General features: G+C 40.5%; 2 protein-coding genes across 2 annotated transcripts; both read left to right on the forward strand.

Annotated features, from left to right (window-relative positions):
* The first annotated feature begins 96 nt into the window (after positions 1-96).
* LOC104919219 (probable G-protein coupled receptor 148) lies at positions 97-2,113 on the forward strand. Its single transcript, XM_010731177.3, has 2 exons — positions 97-349; positions 952-2,113. The coding sequence occupies exon 2, from the start codon at positions 1,018-1,020 to the stop codon at positions 1,975-1,977; it is 960 nt and encodes a 319-aa protein (XP_010729479.3). The 5' UTR covers positions 97-349; positions 952-1,017; the 3' UTR covers positions 1,978-2,113.
* A 2,070-nt stretch (positions 2,114-4,183) lies between these two features.
* Positions 4,184-21,189, forward strand: klhl24a (kelch-like family member 24a). Its single transcript, XM_010731145.3, has 8 exons — positions 4,184-4,466; positions 5,989-6,091; positions 6,202-7,046; positions 8,834-9,018; positions 12,179-12,297; positions 17,035-17,223; positions 18,304-18,492; positions 18,598-21,189. The coding sequence occupies exons 2-8, from the start codon at positions 6,017-6,019 to the stop codon at positions 18,796-18,798; spliced, it is 1,803 nt and encodes a 600-aa protein (XP_010729447.2). The 5' UTR covers positions 4,184-4,466; positions 5,989-6,016; the 3' UTR covers positions 18,799-21,189.
* Positions 21,190-21,485: the final 296 nt, after the last annotated feature.

Genomic DNA, 21,485 nt, shown 5'->3' on the forward strand with positions numbered 1-21,485 from the left:
AAATACATTTGTTCTGATGTCAGAAAGTTTTTTTTTTTTAGCTGCTTGGTGCAGTGAGGTTAAGAAGAAATTCGATTTTTTTTCAGTTCTCCAAAGAACATCTAGTAGAAAACGCTGAAAAAGAAACAGTATGAGGAGGAGTGGAGAGGATAAAAGTACCGCCCTGTTACTATGTGACAGGCAAGTGGCCATGGCTTTCTCTATGCCTATATTACCTGAATAAGTCAACAAAGATCATCAGATAAGGCAGCCGGGTGTGACAAGTCGTACAAAACACCCATTGATTTTATAGAAGCGTCCGCCTTAATGGATGTGCAATACTGAGAGGTTTTTCTGTTCTGGACATCAGGTAAGAAAACGTACCTTTGGTCAATCAATATTTTGTCAATAGCGTGTCAGTATAAAGTTTGGACTGAAGCAAGCAATTTTCTGTTTTTGTCTGTCTGAGTATTTGTAAGCATTTAAAGGCGTGGCAACGTTTACATCAGTCCCTAAATAACAATACCAAAAAACTTAATTTTATATCATATTGATGCCCTATCTGAAAGGCTAATGTGTCTATATTAAAATTCAGAAGAATTCATAAAAGGATCAGTTTATGCCAACTGTAACTACAGTCAGTCAGTTGTGTTGTTATTCTTTGATTTGCATCTGTCTTGATTTGCCATAGAGGCAGAGTCCAGGCCTGGAAAACATCATATTTGAATTTTGAACCTATAACCTATACAATTTGCTGAGTCTGCCCAGCCATCAATATGATATATACATGAATAGCTACCAGAGATATTGTTTAAGAGTCACTATTTCTTTGACGTGCATTTATGTAGAGAGCAATGTTTGCTTCTAGAAAATTCTGTGTTTTTTTATACATAAAAATTTGCATGCATTTACATGCTTTCATTTTAAAGATGACATACTTATTTTTACTCTATAATCTATTTTCTTTCTCAGGCAGCTACTGGAGGAAGCTCACCATAGAATACACCTCAATCAGAGCATCCGTTACTCCGTTACAAAATGACGACATCAACAATGATTGCAAACTTCACTCAGGATTGGGTGGACATCCTGCAAAGGTGGCATCTAGAATTCTTTTTCATCCCCACCACAGTCATCACTCTGGCCACCCTGATAACCAACCCACTTCTCCTAGTGTGCATTTTTCTGTCCCGCGCCTTGCGTCAGGAGACGCGTTACCTCCTGGTGGCCAACACCCTGGTAGCAGACATACTCTTTCTCATCCTCAACCTGATCACAATGATCTGTAACACTATGAGAGCTCAATTACCCTGGATGGTTTGTGAGCTGGTCACAGCCGTTACTGTCACCACCTACTGCTGTGCCATCCTCACTGTCACCCTCATGGTGGCGGACACCTACGCTGCGGTTCGCTGGCCTCTCCATTACCATGAACGTCTTCCACCTGTCCGCACCCATCGCATTCTGCTTGGTGTGTGGGTGCTGGCGGCCATGTACCCTTTCACCCTGGTGATCATGATGGAGGTTCAGGGGAGAAGAGGTGCAGATGAGGTCACTGTATGTCTGGTCCTCATCTCCCTTGGCTTCTTTCGTTTCCAGGATCCGATGGGGATCAGTATCTACTTCTTTGTAGCTGCACTTATCTGTGCCACGCTCATTTTTTACTGCTATATTCGCCTCTACATGGTGACAAAGACCCAAGGAATCTGGCAGAGCCGCTTCTCCAGGGCTCGGGTCACACTGCTGGCTCATGGGGTCCTGCTTCTGCTGTACTTTCTTCCTGGCTTTGTCTTTGCCATAGAGCTCTTCCTGTTCCAAAGGACAGACATAACCCTAGATGTCCGTGTGTGGGTCAGCACAGTCAATATGTGTATTTTAATGTTGCTGCCCAGGGCCTTTGCTCCATACCTGTATGGGCTGAGGTACAGGGAGATCTCTGATACACTTATGCAGCTGCTGCACCGGCAGAAGAGACTGAGCCGGGTCACAGATTCATAAATTTGAATTGTCTATATGTCTATGTACATTTTTCTATAGTGGAATTACTTGTGATTTACACATTTGTCATGCTTTCTCAGTTGTCGTCAGAAACAAATAAAGATGCAGCTACAAGGGTACCCAGCTTAGATTAGATTTTCCCTAACCGACCGAAAATACTGGACTATTTTTCACATTTTCTGTATTGATTGAAAATATGTTTGTTTGTGTATGTTTTTGTATATTGTGTATATAAGCTGTTTCAAATTGCTGTCCACAACACCAATGATGTAATTATGGCAGAAAAGCACAAAATCTCTTTATTTTGTCTTGTTTTTTTAAGCCTACAGCAGTAAAATTTAAGAATAGTGACTCTAAAACACTGTGTGTAATTTGTCTGTAAATATAGAACATAAGCTCTAAAACTGAGGCATGCCCTGTGTGTTCTCAATAGTAGATACAGCCCTGAATGCTGCATGATTTGCATGATGTGCTGTTTGCTCTACCCCAGACACACACTCTTTGTCATTCTTGTCCTAAATGATACCTATGATGACTATCTTTGTGTATCTATCTATTTAAGGGTTTTATTACTCTTTTCCTGTTCGTGTCTCATTGTTGAGGCACCTTTAATACAATTTTTTGAAATTACAACCCAGTTATGTATTTTATAATATATATTTCAATAATCATTATGTAATGTAAAAGCCAGGTTAGAACCTGACACTCGGTTTTATGGCCATAGCTACAATGCACTTATGTCCATTTGCCCTCAAAAAGCTGTGCTTATCTAAAACTGGATGTCCAAGAAGAACATTAACACATGGCTTGGCAATTTAAGGCACTCAAGGAGAGAACATGGCATTTAGGAAGGTGTGGTGGATAGTGATGACTCATGACGAGACACCCTGTCTGCAGGGACTTTTTTCTGTGCCATCTCTAACAGGTACAACAACTCAACAGCAGAGGGATGTGTTTGCCTGTGCACTGGACTGTGTCACTGTTCTTCACTGCCACAAAGCAGATGTGTTTGTTTGGTATCAGTAAGGCCTTGCTCCCTTCGCACATGCTCTGAACGCCTGCTCCTCGTGCTCACTGCCGGCCTCTTGACACCTGCAGTTGGATCAGATGCCCACAAATCACTATTGTTTGCCATTTTTGTATCAGTTTCCACCACCCGAACGTGGTCTGCTTCATTTCTGCTCTAAATTGATTTATCTGTTTTTCATAAACAGGTTAGCTCTTGGCAGTGAGTCTTATTATGCTATATCTTTCCTGATGGTGCTCTCTGATTACATGGTATTGTTCTGGTGGACTCTTGCACCAGGTGCCTGAAGGTCGAAACTATGTTCCGCTCTCAGCTTCCCTACCTGTTCCACACCTGAGCCAGTTTAGAGTATTTACTGAAGTTGATTGTTGAAGTGCAGGTGTGTTGTCTAACTGTCACATCTAACTGCCAGTTAGTGTATTTTGTTGTTGGTGACTCATTATATCTGAGTCACTTCAAAGATAAAGACCTGTGACTGGTGATAAGTGTACACTATTGGTGTGTAAAAGGACAACAGCACTGTGTGTCTCTAATAAATATATTTCCTTCTACAGAGGTACAGCACGTTGTTCAAACCAGTGTAAACTGGATCAGCATGGTGGTCTCTTCCACATAACTCAGTTGGGAGCTCTCAGAAATATTTTTCAACAGAATAAGGAAGTTGTGACATCCTTTGTTCCAACTTAGCTCCTCCTCCCTCCTCACCTGAAAAAAAAAGCACAGGGCACGCTTAACTTCATCCTCATCTCACGTGTCCATAGTATCACATTACAGCTTTATTGTTTTGTTGGACACATTAATATGACTTGTATGTTTTTGTTTGGCCTTCAATGTCTATATATCAAGTATAAAAGTATACGTTAAGGTTAGGTCTATTTAATGACGTTTTACTATATTATTTACGGTAAATACTGCCCGAGTAACGCTATGAACGTGGTGTTATTTTGCGTGTATTGCTCAACCCGCTGTCACTTCTTGTTATGAACTTTTTCTCCAGTAAAAAAAAAAAAAAAGTTTGTTTGCAAACAAAGGCAGCCACGTGGAGAAAAAGAGACTCCTGGGAAGTGTAGTTTCTAATTGAGAAAAAAGTAAGCGTCGACTGTGGATTGAACTCCATTACCCACGATGCACCGGAATGAACCAGCTGTGGACGCAGTGGGTTGGATTATTTTATTTTTTTTTTCGTCTGACAAGTATATATGGAGTTCAGTGTTTACTGTTCGCTAGTTAGAGCTCTTTGTTTTCGTTATCACCTGAAAGTAAAAATGTTCCCGGCGGTATATCAGCTTACACTGTTTGCCATAAATACTCGAAGGCAGATATTGTAAAAGATACTGATAAACTCTTTAAAGGGTACAGATACAATTTTTCCTCCATACTTTTTTTTTTTGTTTTGTTTTTGTTTTTTTCGTCCACTTGCAACTGAGGAGGAAGCTTCTTCATCTGGACACTTCAGCACAAGGTAAACAACTTTTAACTAGCTGTAACAAAAGACTTTGTCAAGGTTTATGTGACTTTAGATTTGGGATTTGTCACATTTTATTGAAGACACTAACGGCTCGGATACTTTGTTTAAAAAAAAAAAAAAAAAAAAGTGTGTTGTCAAGGGCTAACGGTCGGCACGAGGCAAGTCTCCTTTGTCCGGTACACCGAAGCACGCGCATGTTGTTTACCGCCCGTTCAGCTACCTGGCTGTATTATAGCATATTAAAGAAGTATATTAAACATACATACATATATATTAAATACACTTCACTTGGTTGTGTTTCATCTGTATTTAAATAATTAGATACAAAATAATTTCAACACTTTTTAAAATAGCAAAAAAAAAAAAAAAAACAATAAACGATGAGTGTATTATTTTGTCATAAGCCTCTGTAAATTTAAAAGTCTTTATTACACCTGGACAACAGCAAACAATAAGACAATTTCATTTCATTTCAATAAAATCTTTTCTCTTTTTTCATTGTTTGTTATTTGTTGTGTGCTATGTCATTTTAATGTATTCCTCCTCAGTAGATATTAGTCACTGGGTCAATAAAAAGTGCGTCAGACACCTCTGGATAAACCTGTCCTCAAGTCTACATGTCTCCAAGGAGGTGCTGCTGCTTGCTTGTAAATAACGCACGTGAATAGGTTGAGTCTGCTGAGCCTGAGCCAAAGTCTAAAAATATCCTCAGATAATTGACCACATAGGAGCAAAGGCTTTAACTGGGGCAGCATGGCCATAGATAAGATAAGTCTAATGTTTTGAGCAAATATCTACAAGAACTTGAGATTTGGTGTTCAAATTCATGGAGCACCTTTGTTGTTTTTTTTTTGTTTTTGTTTTTCCAGAGACAAAAGTCTTGTGACTACATAACTAAAACAAGAAAATATGACTCAATCTATAGCACTGACTTTGCACTTACTGATTAAACCTTGCTTGTGTCCGATAGCATCCCTGCCCCCACTCTCTTTCAAAACAAACCTGACTGACATGTAGGTTTGCCTTCCAACCGTTGCTCAACCTCTCTCCCGCCTGTGCTTCTTTGTCATCTTCCATTTCTCGCAGTTCATTGTGCTGCAGGGCACAACTGTTTCGCAGCAGTGATAATGTATGAGCAGCTCAGATTTCATTCCTTGAAACCATGATGCAAGACATTTTAGCAGTAAGAAAAAAAAAAACATGTGACTCCCGCAAACAAAGCCCACGAGGAGGTGAATGAAGTTCCTCATGGAAAAATAAATTATTTTTGATTTTCTTGAACCCATGAAGTAATGCTTGAGAGAAATGTTTGCGGGAGTCACTTGTTTTATTCTCAACACATGGTTTGTGGCTTTGCTTTGTTTGTCTGTAGTGAATGTTTTTAATTTGCACTACAGTGGTCTAAATAGGTTGCTATTGAATTCATGACCTCATAACTACTCCCTTAACACATGTGACAGGATGCCATAATAAAGTCAAATTTAAAAGCGTCATACTTCCTGCTCTCCACCCTCAGGACATCTTTAAGTTGAAGGTGGTGCAAGATGGTGTTGATTCTGGGCAGAAGGATGAACAGGGAGGACTCTGGGATCAGAGACTCACCAGCTGTCAAACGCAAGGTGCTGTTAAAGAAACATACATTTTCTATGTTTTCCGTCTTGCAGCTTCTCTCTCACCTGACTAACGTCACAATTTTTCTTTTTTTTATACATGTTGTTGTCCCTATAAGGTGTTTGAGGTTGACTCCAAAACTTTAGCCAGTCAGGATGTCTTGGACTTCTCCTCTGGCTCATCCCACTCAGATGGCATCCTGCAGGTCTTCAATGAGTTTCGCGACTGCCGTCTCTTCACTGATGTTGTCATCAGCGTGCAGGGCCGCGAGTTCCCCTGTCATCGCGCTGTGCTCTCCGCCTGCTCTTCCTACTTCAGAGCCATGTTCTGCAACGATCACCGCGAGAGCCGCGAGATGCTGGTCGAGATCAATGGTATCCTGGCTGAAGCTATGGACTCCTTCCTCACCTATGTTTACACCGGCCGTGCCAAGATCACCACAGAGAACGTCCAGTTCCTCTTTGAGACCTCCAGCCTCTTCCAGATCACCACACTGCGTGATGCCTGTGCCAAGTTCCTGGAGGACCAGCTGGATCCGTGCAACTGCCTGGGCATCCAACGCTTCGCCGAAGCCCACTCCCTGAAGCAGTTAGCCAGCCGCTGTCGCAGTTACGCCCTTGCCAACTTCTCGGAGGTGGCTCAGCATGAGGAGTTCCTTGACCTACGCAAGGAAGAGCTGGAAGAGTACACTGGCAGTGATGAGCTGTCCATTGGTAAGGAGGAGGTGGTGTTTGAGGCGGTGATGAGATGGGTGTACAACAATGTGGAGAACAGAAAACCCATGCTGAAGGCCCTGCTTCAAAACGTGCGCCTGCCCCTTTTGCACCCCAACTACTTTGTCCAGACAGTGGAGGGAGACCAGCTCATCCAAAATGCTCCAGAGTGCTACCAACTTCTCCACGAGGCCAGACGCTACCACGTGCTCGGAAATGAAATGATGTCACCCAGAACTCGTCCACGCAGGTAAATAAAATGTTGACTACTAACTGAAATGTTTTCTACAAAAAAATGTACAACAGTCAGTTTATCTTGTCACATTTTTGGCTTCTGAATGTAGCATGACCTGTCAGATTAAGTGCTGATATTGTATGCTGTGCCGTAGTCACGTGAATAGTGAGTGATTGTTATCTGTGCTTTGTTGTGTGCCAGATCTTTTGTGATTAAAAGAAAACAAATTTAGCTTTTGATCTTTTTCTTTTGTGGCTTAAAACACATAAACCACTCCAAGGACAGAGGTCAGTGTAAGATAAGAAAACATGTCAGCAGTAAGTCCATCTTTTATCCCACATTGTATAGCCAGAGGTTACAACCTGCGCATGAACTTAGTGCTCTTGGCATTGCTGTTGTTGTCGCTGCGTGTGAATGTGTGTGTTGTGTGCGTGTGAGAGAGAGAGAAAGACAGGGAGTGTTATTGTGCCCAACAGACAAGTGTGTCATTGACTGTGCCGTGTTTTGTAACCTATTTTGAAATGGAAATGATAATGACGGAGGCAGGGCATGTCCGTACACAGTCTGGTTGGAACGATACGAGATGATGTGATGCAAGAAATGGCAATCATGAAATGCTACGTCTTGGTATCATACCAGCAGTTTATCTCACCTTACTGGTGTGTTTTGATGTAAAGTCAGGAGTGTCTTGCCCACCTGTTCACTTTTTACCTATTTACAAAATGGTGTCTTATTTCATGTGGGTTTTTTTTGTTTTGTTTGAAGACGAGGACAAAGGTTTGCACTGACTGAAACATTATAAATGAGACACAAACTTGACCATATGGTAGCCTGCTGTACAGCAAACAACAGTGCAGCTGCTCTTGTATGTTAGGCCTGTTGTAAGGGTTAAACTGCTTGTGAGCAGTTGTCAGTTATTAAGCCTGTGTGACGTGTGTTTTAGGTGTATTGTGTCAGTATCCAGGCAGATCTGTCCAGATCAGCAAGCCAATCAGGCAGTTAACGCCTGCACTGTCTGCTTCGTTTGCCCTGAGGGCCAAATCTGCTCCTGCTCGCAACAGATGCCTGCTTCTCCCCTTTGTGTGTCTTCAGCTCTGGGTTTCTTTTCTCTTTGGAAGCCTTTAGAATCTGACATTGCAGACATGACATTGCACGAACAGGCACGTGCATATAAAGCCGCTCCTGGGTTTGACTGTCTCTTAGATGTATAACTTGTGAAACCACTTACCTGCGTCTGATCCACATAAGCCGACAGAGAAATGTGGGGCAAATGTAAAGAAACATTTGTGCCACATTTGTACTTAGAGTGGTATCTAAAACACACTGGATTTTACCTCTAGTACTCTTTACATGGCATTAGTATTTTCCAAATTGTACAATACGAAAAGAAGCCGTTGTTAGTTAGCTCCCCCGTAGGAAATGCAGTCATAATCATGGCATGTTATGAACAGCCAACAATAAGAGAGCTTTGTAATCATGGAAAGTCAGATTAAGTCCAGCCCCAAGTGTGTTTTGTTTGACCCTAGATTGATGTCTTCATTGTAACCATAAGCCTGCCTTAAAGATATGTTAAAAAAAAAATCCACTCTGGTTGACAAATGTCTGCCGTCTGTAATTAGAAAAGTGTTGACATGGAGGTGTTTATGTGCTTAATTCATTTTGTACAGGGCTACAGATCTAGTATTTTAATGAGATACCATGTCTTTATTATAAACATGCTCTTGAGTTGTTATTCCCCCATCCATCTCTAAATTTGCCACGTCTTTCCCTCTGCCTTACCCTTCCTGCTTACTTCTATGCAGGTCAACTGGCTACTCTGAGGTGATCGTGGTTGTGGGGGGTTGCGAGAGAGTGGGGGGCTTCAACCTGCCTTACACCGAATGCTATGATCCAGTCACAGGAGAGTGGAAATCACTGGCCAAACTACCGGAGTTCACTAAGTCAGAGTATGCTGTCTGCGCCCTCCGCAATGACATTCTGGTGTCAGGTAAGATCTCGCTGCATTTGTGACAAACAATTTAAAAGAATTGTGCTATCAAGACTCGAAATGAACACCAACTAAAGTGCAATGAATCTTTTCTGTATTTAGACTCTGTATAATCTCGGTTGTGTCATATCCTAAAAGAAAAATTCACTCGTGTACACTTAACGGACACGGTCGGTGTCCGTCCATGCATGGCCATCTAATTCCCTAGTGGAGTGGCAGGAAAGGCCGTGGTGGATGTTTGCCCTGTGTTATTTTTACAGCCACAGCCTGCTTGAGTTGTAGGAAAATATGAGAGCAACATCTGGATGCACACTCCAGGCTCAGTGCTGAGAGAGGCCTTCATTGGCCAGCTCAGTCTCTCTCTTCCTGTTATCATCAGGGTCATCATTTTTCTATCGGTTCAGCGGTTTTCTAGGATCTCCATGATGTAACAATCTAACATCCCTTTTTGATTTCATGCTGCACCAATAGGTTGTGAAATACAAAATCTAAGATATTATACTTCTCAGTACTTCCTGGCAAGGCTGTTTCATTTTTGGAACTTGAGCATGAGCCAAGTGTGGCGTAAGCCTCCTTTGGTGAAAAAAAAAAAAAAAGATCTAGATTAAGCAAGACATTAATATTACATCATTCATCTTAACTGGTGAGGTCAAGGTAGTTTCTAAAGCCAAACACTGATATGAATTGAAAACATGGAGCTTGAGAGTTTTTCTTTTTTTTTTTAGCAGTTTCCTAGAATATGCATAGACAGAAGTTCCAATGTGGCTTCTAGGACTGCTCGTGTTCGAACACGCTTTATATGAGCTGCAAAACACCACTGGACAAAAACAGCCGTTGAAAGATCGAGAGAAGAGAGAAAAAATACCTAGATGAAGGGGGGGAAAAAAAAGAATGTTCTCCCCTTCGGCAAGGAGTGTGCAGTGTTTATGATTTTATATGCTCTCACTGTGCCTCACGTGTTTGCTATCAATCTACCCTCAAGCGCTGCCTGGAAAAGTCAACATAACAGCCCCCCCTTCTCCAACACACACACACTCCATCTCTCTGTCCCTCACACATACATACAAACTACTACTACATTACTGTATAGCATATTATTATCTTTATTAAATTATTTTGATACATTTAATCCACTTTTCTTGACTTTATTTATTTCGCACTCTTCTGATTACATTCCCACACATACCTGCATTCTGTCCGTGCGTCCCACTCCCTCACTGGGAACTGGCGCAAATACCTTGGAGGGCCTCCAGTCTCTAGCACAGCTGCAGTTAGCTGCGGTCTTAAATGGGACATGACTCAATTGAGTATACAAAAGCTCTTAGGTTTTGTACAGGGACATGGACTCAGGCCACTTTCTCACATCGGCCTCTTTGTCGGATCAAGGGTGAGCATGCTGACTCCACTGTAGAAAATTCAACTCATTTGGATAATACTGATGCAAAACCCATGTCACTGTGTCACACATGACAGAGGAGCATGTTCTAGTCACATTAGCAATTTATCTGTATGTAACCTGTCAGCAATGTGTTTCTGTCACACAAATCATTGTGGAATCTCTTAAAGTCAGCACCTCTTGTTCCTTAAGAACAGTGATTAGCAGCATTGGCAGTCCCCGTGTGAGCTGGTGGGACTCGAGCAACTTGAGTTTTTGGTGAGAAAAGACCTCTTTCTGAAGGTAGCAATTCTTTTTAATAGGTTCCTATGTTTACAAGGGTTTCTTTGAAGTGTTGCGGCTCCATCAACAGGTTTCATACAAGTCTTTCCAAACAGAAGCCTCAAGGGCAGCAGACTGTCTGGCTCTTCCATTATCCAGCAGATTATTGAGCAGACACAAGCTGCAACTAACTTCCTTCCTGTGTCTCCTTTCGTCTGTGCACTACGGTGAATTAAAAATGACTGAACACTAATTACCCCCTTAGTGAAAACCAGAAGAGGTAGACATCTGTAGCCACTGATTTATTTAATTAAATGATCTATCAAGGATGTGATTTGTATTTATTATTAGGATGAAACACAAGTCTAATCTATATAGCCACCTGTCTGTCAGTTGGCTTAGAATACAAAAAAAAAAACTTTTTGTTTTCATGTGAATACAAAAGAGGCTTAGACGTCTTTGTTTGTATTGGCAGGTATCTTTATGCCTTTATCATTGCTTCATATAACCACCCACATGTTTCAGTCTAAAGAAAACACCCAGCAGCAAATAGCAGACACTCTTCTCTAAAGGGAGAGGCATGATTTGAAGTGTTCTTATTTATTTCCATAATCTTTGTTTTATTAACTGATATCACCACCCTGTGTTCAATTTAAGTCCTGGTGTGAAATAACACAGATTGTCACAGACGTTTCCGTTTATATCGTTGAGTCTTGTTGGTATCTATGCTGCGCCCGTACTGCTACACCATGCTTCTTTTGAACTTACTGTTGGAGCAGATGATTGCTGCCAAATTTTATCACACAAAGATTCTGAATTGTTTTTTCATATAACTTTTAGATAATACCACATTTCTCCTCTTCAATTTAAACCTGACAATTGGTTTCTCCTGGTTTTGATTCATCTTTTATTCAACCCAAAAAGTTAACTTCTGCTACCCACTGTATTTTTTAAAAGATCAGAGAGGTTTTTCCCTCACTCTGTGGAGATAAAACAGACAGGTGTGTGTGTGTGTGTGTGTGTGTGTGTGTGTGTGTGTGTGTGTGTGTGTGTGTGTATGTGTGTGTTTGGTGGTGGAGGAGTGGTGGTGGGGGGGTGTTATTGAGAGAACGAGGGCATGTGTCAGGGCTTGTTAGATACTGTAGCCGGATCGTGTGACTGTTATTATTCTCTACTATTAAAATGTATGTTTGCCTAGAAACAACAGAGAACACACTCAGTCATACTGTATCTCTGTTAGCTGTGTGTGTTTTCTACAAGATACTATGTGTGTGTGTGCATATATTTAAATAGTGAAGTTGCCACAGATAAAACACTAATCAGGACATCCTGAAATACTTTGACACGAACACACAATCCAAAACCAGCCTAACAGACAGCTTATTTTATATTAGATCAACTGGACTAAAACATACACTTATCTAGTGCTAAATTTACTTTAAGCCTCTTCTGAACCCAAAATTGTCTTGAATATTAACTATTATGTGACACTGTTATTTTTAGGTGGTCGCATCAACAGCAGGGACGTGTGGATGTACAACTCCCAGCTCAACCTTTGGATCAGAGTGGCTTCTCTTAACAAAGGCCGCTGGAGACACAAGATGGGCGTCCTATTGGGCAAGGTAAGGATAGGGGCCTCAAGCCACATGTATGCACAACCTGATTTATTGTCCCATAGTTACATTTTTAAAGAAGTATATCTAGGGAGGCTACATGCGTGACTCTGTTGCTACACTGTAGCCTCCTAATACTAAAGTACAAATCCAGCATGTATAACTTCAATAACAGTTGGTGATGTATGTTTACAAAAAATTGAGTGAGGATGCTTCAGAGGTGTAGAAAGGCAATGTGGTGCTGATTGCAACCCCTTCACCTAACCCTCCTTCCATTAAAAAATTATACCTTTCGAAATATTATCTCTTTCCAATGTTACACAATACACACTGTGTTTCCTGCAGGCTTGAAACAATTTTAAACATAGGCTTTGCATACTTAGTGATGATTGACGTTAAGTATCTAGTCTTAGACATGTGTTACTCATCACTATGGAATTCCAGCCACATATTACTATAGCTTGCTATCTTCCATATGGATCCATGAAAGCACTTTATGACAAGGAGCGAAATTATGTCTATTTTCTTTTGTTTTGTTTGACTCATCTGGTTCTTTGCCTCAGGGTTTGTAAATGACTGATGCCAGCTCATGTCACACATCCTGGAAACACAGGAGCAGTGTTAACAGAGAGAGAAGTTTATCGTTATTTAAAAGCAGCATATAAACAAGTACCTCTGCTGCTGGAGCAGTGCAGCTGGTTCACCCATTCTATTTTATATCTCTATCACTTATTTCATATGCCATCGATCACTGCTTCTGCTCTTGAGCTGTTACTATTTACACACTCTACTACAAGGCTAGGTTGACTTTCTGGTTTGAGGACAGTGGAAGTTTAATGGACTTGTGCCAGCACCTCACTTCCAAGTTAAGCACTAGCTTAGTCAACTTGCCCATATCATGTTTCACGTGTCTCTGCTCAATCACATAAGCCTGAAGTGGCCTTACATGGCTGTGAGAACACCTGATGATAAGCCTGTAAACACACACTGATCTTTGCATATGTAGGCATTATTTAGCGCACTCGGCCTGTAAATATATACAGTACAAGGCTGTTCATGTTCCTATGGTATGCTGCATTCTACTTACAAGAAAGAAAACTATCATTAGATTTGAATGAATTTGTTTAACGGTCTTTGTCCCAGGTTAGGTTTTTAAAATGAAACAAATACCATATAAAATGTTCATAATCATAATCACATGTTGTTGTGTTTTGAATGTTCTTAAACCAGACAGTCAAGTCCATCTTCATTTCATAGCATCAACATTGTTTGTATATGTGGTTGTCTTTATGCAAAACAAATATTGACCCCCTGTAAGACAATGGCATGAGTACCTCATGAAAAGTCTCTGAACTATAATTATGTGTTAAGAAGAACGAAGCCATAGATTGTGGCGGTTGAAGCAGACAGAGCATAAACAGAGGTGACTCAGACTATCACACCACAACTCACAAATATGTTGTGTGTGCTTTGGCTATCATGTGTACAAATGAACACATAAAGAAAATAGACACAAGTGCAAGTATTCTTGGTACGCTTTGGGCTAAAACAGCACTTTGTTTACTTTTACAGAAAGGATGACTCATGAAGGGGGAGTTCTTGTCATCTCCAGCAATTTTTCAAACATAATTTTTTGGGGGGGAGTTCTTCTAGTGGACAATCTGTATTGAATTTTCTATGACTTCAAAACAACACCCAAAGTGCTTAGTTGCCTTGCCACAAACAACAAACACACATGCGTGCATTTAAACTACACAAGGGTCATCCACAACAGTGAGGTAATCAGCTGGATGGTCACACTGTGGCTATAAAAGTCAGTAATTAACTCTAAGCTGAGTCATGTCTCAAGGTATGGTGAAAACAAGACGTGCTGACACGGCTGCGATTTAACTTGACTCTAATACCTAGTTATGGAGCTTTAAAGGAAATTTAAACTGATCTGCAGCTGACTTAACACTCTCATGCAAAAATTATTTGATGCTAAAATTAGACGACATAGTAGAAGTATTATGTGGTGTATTTAAGTCCAAGGCATATAGCTTAAAGAGTTAAACTGGTCAGGCATCACACATAACAAATCTCAGGCAATGATTGGTATATAGTGCTTCATAGTATATAAGCTTAAACACACACTTTTTACCCTTTCTTGAAAAACACATTCCTTGGACATGTTTAAATCCCAGGAGAGACTCTGGTCTCCAGCCACTTCCTGTATCTGTGGCACACATGTGGATTTGTCTTCTTTTTTGTCCTCCCCATCTCATGATTCCTTCCTTCTTTTTATTTCACAGACTCGATTCAGCTTCATTCTTTCTGATGCTTTTTGTTAGTTCCTACCCACTAGACTACAGACTAATGATACTGACTAAGAGATTTTCTTTGGTAAATGGCCTTACATTGTATCTTTGGTGCATACTTGTTTGACAGTTCTCTGGCATTCTATATAACAAACAAACATCCAGGAACAACCTTTCCAGTGAATGTTTTTGTTACATCTTCATTCCAGATTCTAGAGTAATCTGAAACATACCATCAGTCACTTTAAGATTCAGTTCCCCCTCCTCCTCCTGTGTTGTTTCCTCCTTCAGTCTGTAATTTCCCCTTTTGATGTGCAGCAGTTTAGGTTTTTGGGAAACACGGCTGGGTGTAAACAAGCCTCCACAGTATAATGAGCACGTATGCATGTCCATGCTTTCATGCAACAATCTCAACACTGACTTCCTCCTCCTCGTTCTCCACCACCACCATGCTAACAATTTACATATTCAGTTGATAAATCAAATACTTCTTGATTTGCACACATACGAACATCCTCATTTGTATTACTATACAATGTGCACACCCTCCATTTACTATGTCCTTTCACTTACTTCCAAAGCTGGCTCTTACATGGATATGAGAACCCACATAAACGTCTCAGTGTCCTACAGTCTGTGATGTCCTGTTGAACTGGTCTTGTTGCCATACAGTACAAGCAAAAATAGGTCACCAGTTGTTTTCCTCTCCCTGTTATGGCTGCACTTGGTGACGGCTGTTCTCATCTATCATAATGTTTCACTCTCACTGTTTCTTCTCTGTAACACTCTCTCTCTCTCTCTCTCTCCATCTTTTTTCTTTGTTTCTGTGTTTCTCTGTCAGTCAATCTCTCGGTCAATTTTCCCCCTGCAGCCACTCACTCTCTGCATCTGGGTCGCTACCTCTGAGTTGTCTGCAGGCTAAGGAAACAGTTAATCATTCAGCCATTGTAAGTGTTTGAACCTGTTTATAAAATAAGACGTAGATGCTTGTTCAGTGGTTAGCAAGTGTGTCCACAGAGGGTCATGAATCATGTTTGGCTTAGCGTTTATGTGATGGCCACATACTTCATGTCGGTATAGAGTATGTGTTAACATCATCGAGCTGATGTGGAATGTGCTTATATTCATATACATACACTTTCATGGTGTATCGAAACCATGAGGGGTGTTTTATTGAGCGAGTGCCGAGTGGTGAGAGTGAAAAGAAAAGAATGATCCAGGGGCCCTAGCACCTCACCACCACCTTCTTCTTCAAACAAGCTGGCGAGATGTCCTCAGTGGAGCCTTAAAGGGTTGGTTCACCCAAATTATGAAGAATATATTAATTTCTGTTTCGGACAATAAATCTTGGCAAATATTACCTGTATGGCTTAAAATCATGTGAAACTAACCCTTCAAATCTCTCTGTATCGCACACTTGTCTTAATCTCCTTCATGGCCATGATTGTTTAGTTAATTACGAATGTGGCAGCTGCCCTCCGCCAAATAGTTGAGTCTAGTTTGATGTTGTTGTAATTAATGACATATGTAAACAGCAGTACTTCTTTGGAACAAGCATGTGATATTCTGAAGAAAATGACATAAAGAGTTGTGTTTGATCTCTATCAAGTTTTCATTTCAAAGGAAGTGATACTATCAATTTGCCCAGGCATTGAATGCAAATATTCCTGTGAACCATCCACTTATTCTTTTTGCTTCCTCATTTTTCCCTCCATTTTTTCTTTGTCTCTTTGTCTCTCTCTCCCTTCCTCTCTTTGCCCTCTGCACTTGTTTATGCTTGAGGTTTTGTGGAGAGGCAGGAACTGCCCGAAGGTTTTCTGTTGTATAAGACCTGCATGTTGATGAGCACATAACCAGTAACACTACTCATTGTGTATTCTTGACATATTATCTCCTTCCAAAGAAAACTCTTAAAACTCTTTTTCCTTGTTGGAGTGCGTTTTGTATGTCAACACTATTCTCCAGCTTGTAATGCCTTTTCCTTCCAGTTTGTTTAATGTTAGTGTTTCTGATTCAATTATCCTAAAAAACAAAATGTGGCTTCTGCTTAAAAATATTATTTTAAATGTTAACTCCAGCGGGAATTAAAACAGGTTATGATGACACCACATGACAAAACACTGATTCACAAACTGCTGTTGTTGTGGCTCAATATATTGGTATGTACTTACTGACGGTTGACAAAGGTCAAGGTTAGCACACGCACTCTAGGGAATCTAGGGTAGTGTTTACATATAAAAGAGCAGTAAGTACGTACGTCACCTTTTTTCCTGCACCTGATAGACCGGTTCTCTAAGTGCTGACGTTCATACCGATGAACAAGTAAGCTTGAATACAACTGTGTTTCTGTGCACATAGTGTGTGTAGGAACATATTTATTACTAATAATGTCCCTCTCCCTATAATTTAACTCTCAAATTTCATATCTTGTTTGTGTGTCTGCCCTCAGGTCTACGCTGTAGGTGGCTATGATGGGCAGAGCCGCTTGAGCAGCGTGGAGTGTTATGACTGCTTCTCCAACCGCTGGACAGAGGTGGCTCCCATGAAAGAGGCTGTTAGCTCTCCTGCCGTGGCCAGCTGTGCTGGCAAGCTCTTTGTCATAGGAGGAGGGCCAGACGACGACACTTGTTCAGACAAGGTGGGAAAGAGATGTGTGCACCCCCTAACTACATATTTAAGCACATAGTGATGACAGCTGTGGTGCTTTTTGTCTCAGATATTTCAAAGTGGGTTGTTTTCAGTGAGTTGTAACTTAACTTGTTGGTGTCAGGAGTGCTATATATTTAAATAAGGCTGTGTTATATAGGCTAAATAAGCTTATATAGATGTATTATACATTAATAGGGGCTACTTATGTACCTCTCGCCTGGCAACTAAAGAAAATTAAGCCTAGAGGACTGTTGTGGTCTCAGAGACCAAGAATTGGTAATCCTCTGTAACAAGGCCGGAGAAAATGATTACAATATATTAAACTTCCTGTCAAACATCACTGATTGTTAGTTGAGCTGATCCTAGATATCCTGGTCAGTCTGGTTGATCCTGATTACGCTAGGTTTATTCTATGGTAACAAGTTTCAAGTCAAGTTCGTCAATGAATCATTCATAGAAATGTAACAACTTAATGAGATGACACTCACATGCTTTGACATGAAGCTGATGGAAATAGAGAACGGTACATGAAGAAAGAAACGAGGTTAAGGCAGTTCAACTGGAGTTTTTTGTTTATGTCTGTGCAGGAAAACAAACATCAACAACACAGACAGATACAGGCATACTAAGAAGTAGACAACAATCTGATTTAATTTCTCCAGCTGTTTGTCTACGTGACCAAGAGGGATTAGAGTCTGAGATGGCTTCAGTTCCTTCGAACTGCTTATCTCTTGAGTTTCCTAACAATGTCATTCAAATCAGTACCAGCAGTCTTTGTCTATCGGAGTGAGATGTTGTGTTTTTCGCGTTAGCTGTCAGCAGAGACAGCACTGTTCGGAAGAAGGTCATTTTAAAGAGACGTGGGTGAGAGAATGCTTGGATTGTATGCAAAACCCACAAGTCAAACTTGAGTGTTGCCCTCAAACAGTCACAGAATGAGCTTCACATACATTTGAGTTTTTTCATTTTATTTCCCCACACATGGTATACATTGAAGAGAGTATGTCTTTATTTATTTCTCTTTTACTACAATAAAAAAAACAATAATTACACATAACTTTAATCACAGGTCCAGTGCTATGATCCAGAGACGGACACTTGGTTACTACGGGCCAACATCCCCATCGCCAAGCGCTGTATCACAGCAGTGTCCCTCAACAACCTGATCTATGTGTGCGGTGGACTGACCAAGTCCATATTCTGCTACGACCCCGCAGAGGACTACTGGATACATGTGGTTCACACCTTCAACAAACAGGTAATATAGTAAACACAGATGTAGGTGCTGTAGTTTGTCTGTTTGTCAGCTGCAAGAGGGGGTTGTATACTATGAAACTGCAATCTGTAATTTGCCACCCTGCAGGAGAGCTGTGGCATGTCGGTGTGCAACGGTAAGATCTTCATCCTTGGTGGCAGAGGGGAAAGTGGTGAAGCAACAGACACCATCCTGTGCTACGACCCGTCAACAGGCATCATCACAGGGGTGGCGGCCATGCCTCGGCCGATCTCCTACCATGGCTGTGTAACCATCCACCGCTACAATGACAAGTACCACAGGCTCTGACCATAACGATCACACAGACAACACACACACACACACACACACACACACACACACACACAAACTCTTCAAGTTGAACCTATGTACAGCACAAAGACAAGAGCACACTTCTTTGTAACAGGCACATTTAGTAGTTCAGTCCACAGTACCGTTGAGCTAATTTATTTTCCTGCAGCATCATGTAGCAGTACTGAATTTTGGCACTCTGAATCTTTTGCTGTTCTACACTATAGTTGTAGTCCTCCAATGGAAATGCTCAGTGGTTGATAATGCTGATGATTTGTCTGTAACCTGAGCTAAAGTGGAGTCAGATCAACGTGGCAGATGTTCCTTGAATCAGTAGTAACTGCACAAGGGTGGAAAGTAATGCATCATATCTGACAGAATTAAAGAAAACAGATGGTGAGCAGCCAGGTCAGATTGCACTCCATGCATATATAGTTATACATACAGTACAGTACTGGTAAAAAATATTAAAAAGTACTGTCCTCTGTTTGTTTTTCCTTGATACCACAAATGACCTAAAAAAGGGGTGAAACAGTCAGCCAGCTGTTTTCCCGCATTATCAACGGTCATAAATTCCAGTTGGTCTCATGCATTGACCCAGAGCATGCTTAGGAGAAGAGATAAAGAGTGCAGATGCTACAAAAATATTGAAAAATCGCCGGTGTTAGCTTTTCTCCCTTGTTTCCTTTTTCCTCGACATATCTTTGATTCACTTCCCGTGAATGTTTCCTTTTTTCCTGCTCCAGCTGTGTCATCACCTCACATTTTCTGATCTACAGTGATATCTCCCTTTTTAAGCTTTATTTTTGCTCCGTACTAAATATTATTATTACACTCATTACTGACATGTTTTATTTTTTTTTTAAGTTATACTTTGTCTTTTTTTATATAATTGAATGTTCATTGTATTATACATTGCCTTAGCGTGTCTGTTCCATATCAATGTTAGTTCATTGGTGTACTGGGCTTGTGGGTGGTTTTATAAATTTGAGAAGCCTTTGTAGATCAAACTTCGAAGACTGCTCTGAATAAGTGGTGTGCATGTTTTGGTATGTATGCATGTATGTGACTTTTATGACTCGGTCTGGTCTGCTTGTTGGAGCCAAGGAGGTTTTATCAAAGAGTGGCAGTGTAAGCATTGCATTACTGCTAGCTTCTGTCAATAGAACTTTTCACACTTGACGCACCTCTCACATGTGCACTCACACGTAAAAATGTAACTCGGGGTAACCGTAGATACCTCCAGGTGTGTTTGTGTGCATGTGTCTTTACTGGTCAGCTAAAGGTGTGTGGAGGTGTAGCACTCACACAGGGAGGGACTTCTAAATGACAAGGATGATGTGGCTCATGGTCAGTAAAGGTCACCTTTTACTACAATTGGTGTTGATAGACTAGAGATATTGCTGTGAATATAACTTTAATATGTTTTCTTTGTTTTACTTGTATTTAAATATATCTCTTTCTTGGTTATTATTGTTTTTTTTTCTGTAACTGAGAGCCCCAATTGTGCACTTTGACAGAATCCTGTTAAATGTAGAATAATATGACGATGATTTCCTTTTTTACTGTATCAGTAAATGTTCTTTGCTTTCATGTGACGTATGGGAGAGACAATAGAAGGGCCTGTCAGCTTCTCCTGTTGGCTGCTACCTGCTAATGATCTGATATTTTAACAAAAACAACTAACCCTCTGACAAGAGAACACGTAAGATCAGTGGAACGTGTTTTTCTGTCTCATTCACAACAACAGTTGAAAGAATTTCAGCTTAAACTATCCTCCAGGCATTTTCGTAGAAAGAGGAGGTTAGTGGCAGGTCTTCAGTAGTAGAACAGAAACGAGAAAGGAAAACATCCTCAGGCTGACCCAGAGTCCTTCGCAGAACTACATACTTGGGTAACTCTGGAGGCCAACAAGAGGACGCTGAGGGGCAAGAAAATGGTAAAGCAAAAAAGAGTGGGAGTTAGATAAATACTGAGAGAGAGAGCGAGAGAGAGTTTGAGTGTGTGTGCGTCTGTGATTTCACTGAGTGTTTACTCACAACATTATCTAATGTTGATTTATTGATTTTCTTATAGCTATATAGAGGATTTCATACTTTGCTTACTTTGATTGTTCTTGTTGATTTTGCTTTGTTTGTGTGTGTGTTGTGGTGAGTAGTGGGTTTGTTGCCAACATATATATATTTTTTTGTATTTTTCCCCAAAAAAGAAGAGCTGAGGGTTGAATATGAATACAGATGTAAGCCAAAGTGGATTTGTTTCAATCCCAAAGGAGATTTTTGTTGAAAACAAAATGGGTAAATTGTGCTTGCATGCATGATGGTGGGTTTTTAACCTGTTGCAGAACGCTGCCCTATGTGCCTTTTTAATTTAAAAAAAAAAAAAGAGTGACAAGTGGGGAATTAATTCACACCGTTTTGATATAAAATGTTCTTATCGTATGTCTGATGTGATATTTTAACAATTTCTCCTTAGATGCTCTTTGTTTGCGAGAAAGTTTTGGATTTTTGTAAACCGCAGTATGTTGAAATGTAATGGTTGACTTGTGTAAGAGAAACATCAATAAAGTTTTTCTTTCTTTACACTTCATACGTGTGTGTCCTGTCTCATCTGTAAAAACTGTTTAAGAATGAAATAATACAGAAAAATAACATTTAAATAACGAGTTAACACTGGATTGTGTC

The sequence above is a fragment of the Larimichthys crocea genome, chromosome XII (genome assembly GCF_000972845.2).
Source record: "Larimichthys crocea isolate SSNF chromosome XII, L_crocea_2.0, whole genome shotgun sequence".
NCBI classification, from domain to species: domain Eukaryota; kingdom Metazoa; phylum Chordata; class Actinopteri; family Sciaenidae; genus Larimichthys; species Larimichthys crocea.

What these genes read in the sequence shown, in the direction of transcription:
- LOC104919219 (XM_010731177.3), top strand. Translation starts at nt 1,018, where the DNA reads ATGACGACATCAACAATGATTGCAAACTTCACTCAGGATTGGGTGGAC.
- klhl24a (XM_010731145.3), top strand. Translation starts at nt 6,017, where the DNA reads ATGGTGTTGATTCTGGGCAGAAGGATGAACAGGGAGGACTCTGGGATC. An exon ending in CAATGACATTCTGGTGTCAG is followed by an intron (nt 9,019 to 12,178) that starts GTAAGATCTCGC and finishes TGTTATTTTTAG; the next exon opens with GTGGTCGCATCAACAGCAGG. An exon ending in TTCACACCTTCAACAAACAG is followed by an intron (nt 18,493 to 18,597) that starts GTAATATAGTAA and finishes GCCACCCTGCAG; the next exon opens with GAGAGCTGTGGCATGTCGGT.